This window comes from Gloeophyllum trabeum (genome assembly GCF_000344685.1).
Source record: "Gloeophyllum trabeum ATCC 11539 unplaced genomic scaffold GLOTRscaffold_00012, whole genome shotgun sequence".
Classification (NCBI taxonomy): Eukaryota; Fungi; Basidiomycota; class Agaricomycetes; order Gloeophyllales; family Gloeophyllaceae; genus Gloeophyllum; species Gloeophyllum trabeum.
Window position 1 is genome coordinate 1,276,043 of NW_006920421.1, and position 9,314 is coordinate 1,285,356.

At 51.6% G+C, this 9,314-nt stretch overlaps 4 protein-coding genes across 4 annotated transcripts; 2 read left to right on the plus strand and 2 right to left on the minus strand.

Annotated features, from left to right (window-relative positions):
* Window positions 1-327: 327 nt before the first annotated feature.
* Window positions 328-858, minus strand: GLOTRDRAFT_140413 (uncharacterized protein; the record flags this gene model as incomplete). The annotated part of the gene is made up of 3 exons (XM_007870857.1): window positions 328-608; window positions 653-714; window positions 793-858. 3 exons carry the CDS (start codon window positions 856-858, stop codon window positions 494-496), a joined length of 243 nt encoding a protein of 80 aa, XP_007869048.1. The 3' UTR covers window positions 328-493.
* A 1,881-nt stretch (window positions 859-2,739) lies between these two features.
* On the plus strand, window positions 2,740-4,485 carry GLOTRDRAFT_46755 (Aldo/keto reductase; the record flags this gene model as incomplete). The annotated part of the gene is made up of 13 exons (XM_007870512.1): window positions 2,740-2,867; window positions 2,932-2,968; window positions 3,027-3,116; window positions 3,172-3,273; window positions 3,329-3,395; window positions 3,449-3,486; window positions 3,537-3,612; window positions 3,665-3,679; window positions 3,737-3,852; window positions 3,898-3,995; window positions 4,121-4,227; window positions 4,283-4,339; window positions 4,400-4,485. Coding segments are annotated over 13 exons (1,017 nt in total), but the record flags the coding sequence as incomplete, so codon positions are not given.
* A 256-nt stretch (window positions 4,486-4,741) lies between these two features.
* Window positions 4,742-5,495, minus strand: GLOTRDRAFT_140416 (DUF1748-domain-containing protein). The gene is made up of 3 exons (XM_007870858.1): window positions 5,302-5,495; window positions 4,823-5,246; window positions 4,742-4,759 (listed from the first exon to the last, which is right to left on the minus strand). The coding sequence occupies exons 1-2, from the start codon at window positions 5,388-5,390 to the stop codon at window positions 5,108-5,110; spliced, it is 228 nt and encodes a 75-aa protein (XP_007869049.1). The 5' UTR covers window positions 5,391-5,495; the 3' UTR covers window positions 4,742-4,759; window positions 4,823-5,107.
* A 659-nt stretch (window positions 5,496-6,154) lies between these two features.
* GLOTRDRAFT_117498 (uncharacterized protein) lies at window positions 6,155-8,062 on the plus strand. Its single transcript, XM_007870859.1, has 6 exons — window positions 6,155-6,363; window positions 6,432-6,444; window positions 6,505-6,667; window positions 6,717-7,164; window positions 7,446-7,476; window positions 7,626-8,062. The coding sequence occupies exons 1-6, from the start codon at window positions 6,233-6,235 to the stop codon at window positions 7,851-7,853; spliced, it is 1,014 nt and encodes a 337-aa protein (XP_007869050.1). The 5' UTR covers window positions 6,155-6,232; the 3' UTR covers window positions 7,854-8,062.
* The last annotated feature ends 1,252 nt before the right edge of the window (window positions 8,063-9,314 follow it).

The window sequence follows — 9,314 nt, forward strand, 5'->3', positions numbered from 1 at the left end:
TTTTTTCGGAATTTATACATTGCCTCTGAGTGCTATAGCTGTCGCCGTCGTGCGCGACAATGTCGGGACAAGCGTCGGCGCCGTGCGTAACGGCAGGCGCGAACTTAGGGTTAGGAGCAGGCGCGGATTATTATTAGCTAGGCGGCTGGTGACGTGTGCCCTACAGACTCAGGCGTAAAGCACAGGGCCCCGGCGGGGGATTCAGGTGGGGTGCAGAATTAAGGTTTGCGAGCCATGTTAGGCTCGCGACTGCGACCCCAGTCACAAGCCTAAGAAGGCTTGGTAACGGTGTCACTCGGGTGCATAGACAACGCACAGCGCGTTCTTGGTGCTTGGACAAAGACAGAAAGCTGAGTCAACGACGACGGACATAATTTACGGAATAATGTACAGAACGAGGGCCACACCCGTCAGTTATACATAAACATTGAGCGGCTGCCACTGCGCCGCATTGATGGAATCATCGGACGCCCACACCAAGACATTGCTTCATTCACTTGCTGTTGGACTTGGAGACTTGGCCGTTCGGCGAGGTGTACTGCGAGTAGCCACTGCCACTGTTGTAATAGGTGGAACCATTGGGATTGCTGTAGTAGTAACTCCCGTTCCTGGGGAGCGGTAAGTACAGGGACCGTGCGGTGGGAAGACGTACGAGTTGGAGTAATGATAAGCGTTAGAGCCATTTCCGTAGTCGCGGGAACAGTAGTGGTTACCCTGAAAATGGCGGACCGAACAGGAGACGGCGTGCAATGAGATAGGGGCTAGTGAAGGAGCATGGACATAACGCCGTACCTGAGAGTTCGTCCCGCTACCGGTGTAGGTGTAGCCGTTGCTGGAGCCACTGTTCCCCTTTGTCATTCTGCACAGTGATGGAGATGAGTGGCTCAGAGGATGAGGGGAAGAAATACGGAGTTCGGACGTCGGGGGACGCTAAGGACAGCCATAAAAAGGTCACATAAGCGTGACGGTGTAACCTCGAATTGAATTGATCTTGCCGCTACGGCAGCCAAGAAAATCCGACAGACACGAATATGCAGACAAACACGGCTATGAAGATTACAATGTCGTGCTTGCACGTTCATAGTTCGGTTGGACGCGATCGAGCCGTACGAGGAGTCAATTCTCCTTAGGAGCCCGTGCAGCCTATTGAATCGTGACTTGGCAGCTCACCGACCGAGTTGCCATCCTGACGGATATTTGTAGTGCGCCATTTCCTCTTCTCTCGCCTTTTGCTGCACTGGCTACTGGTGTATCATCCACCCCGACTTGTCTCAGGATCCCTTGTAAATAAGCCTACCCAACCTACAGAGTCGGCCCTGAGGCGTATCCACGGTTAGCTACATGCCCTGTGTATTCCTGCAGGAGCTGTGGGGCGAAGCAGCGTGACTGGCAGAAAAATGTTCGCTCCATCTAGACGTCCACTGGCAGACAGTCCACGAGCGAGTGTGAATACCAAGTCACTTCTGCAGTACACCAGAAAGTAGGTTTCTCCCAAATAGCTCGTCCTAGGGTAGAGCTCAAGGGAATGCCAGTGAGGGACGATATACTTACCATGAACGAGGAGACGAGCAGCCACCGGCGTTTTCCGACGTGCCGTCGACTTGACGCCTCCCTAAAAGTGGAAACCCCTCCGGTCTTTGATGCTCAAAAAGTAGCACATGTACAGGTAAGCTTTACAGCACCCAACCTGCACTTGCTTTTCCCCGCCAAGTCGCTGCATTATACTGATTCCGAGTCTTACCAGTAATCATTGTGAAAATAATATAATATATTTGACCTTTGCGTAGACATGCGCGTCTGTGAACGAACAGACAAGTAAACCCACTTAGCACATCTAACGAACGAGTGCAAAGATGGGGGTGTATCTATGGGGGCATTGTACTTAAGGTCCTCGAGCTCGCAAGGTACAGTACAACAATCTAGATATGTCAAAAGGTTATCACAACACTATATGAGCTGTCAGAGTGATAAAGAGTGACGATAAGAGAACGAAAGATAAACATAACCCAAAAAGGAAAGAATGTCGCTAAATTGGGAATCCGTGCAGTTTGCCACAGCCTGAGAAACAGAGCGGTGTCACCTCTCTGATTCCCACAGTCACTCCAACAAGCATTAGGATCATATCTACGGTCGCTGCTCGACGCTTGTAGTTGACAGCCGCTTGCAGATCGATAGCCCATCAATTCAGAGAACCACGTATAGTCGGAGTGGGTCGGAGTGGGTGCCAGGGACGTCGGAAGAAGGTAGAGAAGTCCAGATGGTCTGATTTCTGTCTCTCGGGGACTTGAAATTGCTTGTCCGACGTGGTCCGACTGTAAATGATTCTCAAAAAGTGGGCCCATCGATCTGCAAATGGCTGGAATTCCGACTCGAGTACTCGAGTTCCGAACATAAGGCTGTATCGTCGAAATATGTATTCCGGGGTTTATCCGGAGGATGCATGCATACGACGACTCGGATTGTACGTGACCTAACCTCCAGGATGATATTAATACATTGGCCGTTGAATTGCGGCACCTGCTGCATCGTTGAAATTCCCTGCGTTTCGAACCAAGTATATCTTATCGTTCATGGCGAGGTTCACCCTCCGGCCTGGTCCTACGTCTCTGCTACTATTGCATTCTAGTGAATAACATCATCACTATGTCAGTCGCTGTGCAGACTAAGAAGATGCCATACGGTATACTTCCGCAATCATTGAGATGACAAGGTTTCAGAGGCTAATACGACCAATTCTTAGTCCGACTGGGCAAGTCGGGGCTGAAGGTATCCAAGATCATCCTTGGGATGATGTCCTACGGGAGCACCGGATGGCAGGACTGGGTCATCGAAGATGAGGAAGAGGTGGTCAAGCATGTTAAGACAGCGTATGGCTCACCCCCTGCTCCGGATTGATCGGTTGCTTGCAACTGGAGTCTTGAATCATTGTAGATATGACGCGGGTATCAACGCGTTCGACACAGCAAATGTACGCCCTTCGTGGTTGCCGATATAAACAATGAAGTGACACGTTTCCTCCCTGCCAGGTGTACTCCAATGGCCTGTCCGAAGTATTACTTGGGAAAGCTATTAAGAAGCTTAACCTTCCGCGAGACGAGATCGTCGTCATGACCAAGGTCTGTCCAAATTTGCATGTCAGTGACTGCGACGGGCTCACTAGTCGGGGCATAGGTCTATGGCACTGTAGCCCGTACCTACGACACGAATCTCATGAAGACTGGCAAGTCACCGGAGGAAGTCGGCCACGTCAACCAGCACGGCCTGAGTCGCAAGGTGCGTCGGTCTGGAATGTTGAATCTCGTATCACATTTTGAATACCCGCGCTTAGCATATATTCGACTCCGTCAAACACAGCTTAGAGCGACTGCAACTGGATTATATCGATCTCTTGCAATGTAGGGAAGTTACCGGTCATTCTTTGATTCCTACTCATCTTCGTACGTCGAAGGCCATCGATTTGACAAAGATACTCCCATCGAGGAGACTGTAAGGACCACTCACAGTCATGGGTTGAATGAAGGCTGACGTTTTGTCAGATGCAAGCACTTCATGACGTCGTGAAAGCCGGATATGTTCGTTACATCGGAATGAGTTCTTGCTGGGCCTACCAGTGTAAGTCCCCATCTGGCTTCGTTGAGCGTGTCTCGTATTGAGTGCCTCGTAGTCCAGGCGATGCAGAGTACGCGGCGACTTCTTCAGCGTAATATAGCGGGTGACTGACAATTTGTACCCGAAGACTACGCCATAAACAATGGACTCACTCCGTTCGTCTCCATGCAAAACCATTACAGCTTGGTATACCGCGAGGAGGAACGTGAGATGTTCCCCACCTTGAAGGTCAGTAACATGGTTGTTTCACCGCACTTTGAGCGGGCACGTGCGTAATCGTTCCCATAGATGTTCGGCGTCGGCTCCATCCCCTGGTCGCCGCTCGGCCGCGGTATCCTTACCAGACCCCTGGACGCTCAAGCCACGAAACGAGGCGCTGTCGACCAGTAGGTCGCTGAATTATATCGTCTACCTGTAGCTTAATATGACTGGAATTGTAGATGGATCCCTCAGTTCGCCAAGGCCCCGAGATTCTGAAGCGGTAAGCGGTGCCAGTGATTTATATGTCAAGACGGCTGTTAAAGAACGCGCATCGTCCGTCCAGCGTCGAGGAACTCGCAAATAAGAGATCTGCCTCCATGGCTCAAGTCAGCATTGCTTGGATCCTCGCGAAAGAAGGTCCGTACACGCGACAACCCACGTCCCATGCAGCGTACTGAACGGTTACGCGAAGGTGTCACTGCTCCCATCGTCGGTACCACCAGTCTGAAGAATCTTGAAGACATCATTGGTTCGTCCCTCACCTAGCTACCCCTGTGGCCACATATGATACTGAATCGCGAATTACAAGGTGGAGTGAAGATTAAACTGTCGCCCGACGAGATCAAGTACCTGGAGGAACCGTACAGGCCTCAATCGGTGATCGGACACTTTTGAGGTCGAACTTACTGACTGGTGTCATGTATTACGATCAATGTAAGAGTGTGCAATGCCATTACGATGTGTGTCAAAGACAGCAAGCGTTCTTTCTTTATTAGTCCGGGATAAGCCCACTGAGGTCATTGCATCGTCAAGCCTTTACCTGCAGTACCTAGCGGAGCCAAGGCAGCTTAATGCTACCATCGAGGACACCTAAGCTTGCGTCTGTGAAGCAGATAGAGGACCGAATGGACGTTCAGAAACCACCAATAAGCTCCGATGGAAGCATTCGCTGAGATGCGCAGATTCAGTTAAACTTGAAACTCGCGTGCATTTCACAGACACCAAACCATACAAGGTCGACCCTAACTTGAACTGATATTCGGCAAACGAATGACTTGCACCGTCTTCAGAGCCTGTCGAGTAGCATATTGCAGGTTAGCGAGTGACGCCCTGGAAAACGACTCTGTTCAGCCTGACAGCACTGCAGGACTATCCACAAGAGTTGATGTGGTAAGGAACTGGGTTGATGTTGCCAAAATAAATACCCTCCACCCTGCGTACACGGGACATAAGATACAGATCGCTCCGTTCGCGCAGATATGCTATACGCTCTCCACGCTCTTCAGTGCTCATCCCATCATCTCCGTGTATCGCGCTTGAAGTACTCGCTGTTCACAGCGGTCCCTTGTATCATGTCGAATATGGTCTCCCCAACTCCCAGGTACGTGTCGGCGACGGTGCGGACGGTGCCCTCTGGTACCTGTGTGGTGTCTGGTCTGTACAGCAGACATGAATAACGTGAACAGACTGAATTCACGGGTGCCGGCGTACCTGAAACCGCTCGAACGCCGTACTCCCGCTAAGACAGTAGACACGAACACTGCATCGAGGGCATAGTGGAAGAGTTTGCCCAGCGCCATTCGGGGTGAGTGCGACGACGGCGGTAGGCCGACGGTTATGCAATTAGAGGTATGGTAGTGCGTTCGATGGCCAGTCTATGGACGAGGAGGGGTTAAATGGTGATGGGAGAGCTGAGTGAGACTGCATGCTCGATCAACGCGTCTCTTCGGCAAGACAGAATATATCAGGTAATTGTCAGGCTGTAGATATGTTTCTCCTCCGTTTCTCCCACTGGACGCACACGAGTCGGTCGAGCTCAACCACTTCGACGTCCTCCAAAGACGGGGAAAACGGGTCGAATCTCGCGCAGTAGCACAGGATTCAGATTATATGTATTCATCTATGGATGGTTCACTCTGTAGATGCACGCGCAAAAGGCACCCTCATTCCAAGTCAAAGTTGATGAACATTATATTAAGACATAATATAAGATGTAGACTGTGTGCTAGCAGACAAACGGTCCTTCCAGTCCCCCACCCATGCGTCATGAGCCTCAGCCGAAGCGATTCTTCCGCACGAGCAGAAGGCCAGTCAAAACAGACCGCTCATCTCGCCAGCCCAGCAGCCCAGCACTGAACAGCACCTCGGTTCATTCTAGGAGACGGGAACGCGGGCAAGAACACGGAAAAGCTGCAACCAAGCCCGAACTTTTGAGTCCCCATGATTGTTCGTGAAGAGGCGATTTCCAGCCACCGACTAAATTTGTAGGCTGATGGAATTCCCACGACAATGGACGCCCGATTGCCCGGTGGCGTCGATATCACGGGTTTCCAACCATGTCATAGACTTCTAATTAGTAGTGGAGGACTACAAGTCCAACCTCTCTCTTGAACTCTTCCTGCAGCGGAACGAAAGCCGCAGCATGTCGAGGACGTCGAAACCGCTCACATTGACCCGCTTGAACGATGTAATTCTGGGCCCCTTCGCCTTGGTTCCCCCGTCAGAGACGCTGGACCACCTGGTCCGCTACCTGAGTACATGGAGTGGAAGCGAGTTCGTGTTTGAGATCATGCATATTATATGTACGCTGATATATGTTGTGTCTGGTCCGTCTCGATCAGCAAGCTGCTCATGGTGAGTACTTCCGACGGGAAACAATAAGAGCAAACTGAAGTGATCATACATATCCCCAAGATAATTGACTACACGGTCAAGCTTCTTGTCCCTTTCCTAAGCTGGCGAGCACGCATACAGGCCAAGGCAGGCTTGCGTAAGGTTCCCGCAAGCCAGGCTGCTCAAGGGCTAGCGAAGCTCGGCAGCCTCGTCGGGGACGCGCGAATGCTCTTCAGGATCTGGGGTACGCGCCTCTATCTTATCTCAACATTCCCGTATGACTGGGTTTTAAGGTCTTCTCCCGATCGTCCAATGGCTCATCTCTCTCGAGCGCAATCCGCCTCCCACCCGCCGCCTTCTCACCATCGAGCGGCTGCAAGGGTGGTCCATGCTGCTCTACTATCCCCTCGAGCACCTCTACTACCTCCGCGCCCACGAAATCATCCCCGCCACTCTGCCCTCCCTCCTCTCTCTCTTCTCATCTCAGGCCAAGCCAATCGAAGTCAACACCAACAGGGTGGGCATGTGGTCCTGCCGCTTCTGGGCGGTGTACGTAGCGCTCCAGTTCGCCCACCTAGACGAGGACCGCAAGTTGCTCAGGATGACCGAGCGATCGATCGCGAAGAGTAAGGGACACGACCCTGCCGTTGAAGCGGAGAGGGCGGACCTGCGCAAGAGATGGACAGCGTTCCGCAACGAGCTCGTAGCCAATATTGGTTATCTGCCTTTGACGTTACATTGGTACGTGATTATTCCGTCCGTTAAACAATTTTGGCTCTTCGTGGGATGGTTCGTAATTTGCTACGCACTACCTCTGTGCCGCTGCTTGGTATGAGCGGAGAGATTCCCGACTCTCATAGGCGCCAGAATCGTCTTTTGCTGTGAATCGTGTGTAAAGCTGTGCAGAGCCAAGGTCGAGGGGCCGGGCACACCAAGCCTTTTCTAGTGCCTGCGCTATTTCCATATGAACCCACACAAGCCTTCCACGCGGTCAAGTATAGCTAATCACGCCTCCCCTTTAGGTCGCTCGAGCAAGGCCTCTTCTCCAATGAGGTGAGTGACTGCGTTTTGGCTGACTGTTATCATCACCTCCGGCTGGGCGTAATGCAAGCCGAGGACGTACGCGTCTTTTCGGCTCCATCTCACCGTCCAATTCCCCTACTACATACCCCTTGACGTTGACTAATGACATCTGAAACCAGGTATGGGTCGGCGTATTTGGCCTCGTCGCGGCAATAGCGGGATGGCGCAGCGGATGGCAGGCCACAGCCCTGCCCAGTTCGACGTCATCGACATCCCCGCCAAACCCCGACGCTGCTATAGAGCTCGAAAAGACCGGCGGTGTACCCAACTTGACGGAGGTGTCTTCTACTGTAGGGTATACCATGACGGATGCCGATATAGCCCCTGCTGGTCTGGATGAGATGTAAGAGATCGGTAGGATCTCCGCTTGTCTGTTTGCTCTGGCGCTATCCAAGCAGCCTGTTAGTGTTCCCTACTATTTCCCAGCATCAAGGGTCATTCGTCACGACATATGTTGCTGTTTATCGGAGCGAACGCTGCTATGTAACAATGTAACTATACTCGCGACTCTGCGTATTGAACATGCGCGCCTGTGGATTGCATGTGGGACTCCGACATCTTCAGTGTTCTTCTTCCATTAGCGCTCGCGATCCCGTCTAATTTTCCAATCGGGTGCCGTCCATCGAGTCCAAGTAGCATTGGCGTTGGGCAGCAAAGATCGAATGGTAGTCTGTCAAGCTGGCGAAATTATTATGCCACACGGTGTGTGGCATAGCATGTGTCGGCGCCACTGTAACTCGTCAATGATATAAGTTACTCTGGCTATTAATAGGATCCCTTACATTCTCCACCGCTTCACGTTAGCAAGTACTGAAAATGTGACAGCGACTGAACATACCTGTAATGCACATATATATAACTAGCCGTAGTACGGATACCATATCAAGGTTTTAAGCGTCGACAGGATCCCTATGTTCATCCGGCGCGTATCATCTATCAAGCTCGTCACTAGCAAGGCGCCGTTTCCATAGCGGCGTCGCAAGTCTAATCTAATGGCGCCCCGCTGTTCAGCCCCTTTAATGCTGATACATGGACTCGTCTTTATTGTCTAGGTCGACCATGCGATGTGATTCGACATGCACAAAGACCTGGAGCAAAGAATGGACGTCAGATATGATTACCTCGTCAGATATAATTTATTCGGGAGGGTAACGGCGGCTACCTTTGGACTTCTCCCCTGCGAAAGGTTGAGTCCACCAGGGTGTTGTGGTTGATTGAGGGAGCGAGAGCACGATGTGTCTCTGGCCCCTGTAAGCTGTTGTCCAGGCGCAGCTTCTGGATCACCGCCACTAGGCTCAGTGGTGCGATTGTACTTCCTCCCGGACCTCGAGTTGAGGGTCGACATGAACGAGTTGGTTTACAATTTTGAGAGTGGGAGATTGAAAGCGAGGTGCCTGTCAGCACGATGTATTGTGAATCAGTATCGGCTCAGGGGAGATACTGACAGTCCTGATGCCTGGAAGGAGGTCAGTAAAATGGGTAAGTGGTGAGATGCCGAGACATGAGACGCAGTCGAAGATGGATTTGACAGTATCAGCCACGAACAAGAAGATGACCTATAGCTAGCAAGAATGACCATTGGCAGGCAAGCAAGGAACAAGTATGGGTACCGTACATAGCACTTCATCCATGACCTATCCTTATCTCGTGCAGATAAGCCGAGAGTGTTGCGAGCAGCATCTCGACTCACTTTGGGAAAGCCTTGAAGTAAAGGAACGTCTGATCACCCCTACCTCCCTGCCTGCTTGCTCTATAGAGAAGGCTCTGCGAGAGTTGGGACAGAGAAAACGCCGCAAGTAACTGGCCTC

Bases quoted from the DNA above. Each gene is read 5' to 3' on its own strand.
- GLOTRDRAFT_117498 (XM_007870859.1), top strand. From the start codon at position 6,233: ATGTCGAGGACGTCGAAACCGCTCACATTGACCCGCTTGAACGATGTA. The intron at 6,668-6,716 runs GTACGCGCCTCT...CTGGGTTTTAAG, and splicing joins AATGCTCTTCAGGATCTGGG to GTCTTCTCCCGATCGTCCAA. The intron at 7,477-7,625 runs GTGAGTGACTGC...ATCTGAAACCAG, and splicing joins AAGGCCTCTTCTCCAATGAG to GTATGGGTCGGCGTATTTGG.
- GLOTRDRAFT_140416 (XM_007870858.1), bottom strand. From the start codon at position 5,390: ATGGCGCTGGGCAAACTCTTCCACTATGCCCTCGATGCAGTGTTCGTG. The intron at 5,247-5,301 runs GTACGCCGGCAC...TCTGCTGTACAG, and splicing joins CGGCGTTCGAGCGGTTTCAG to ACCAGACACCACACAGGTAC.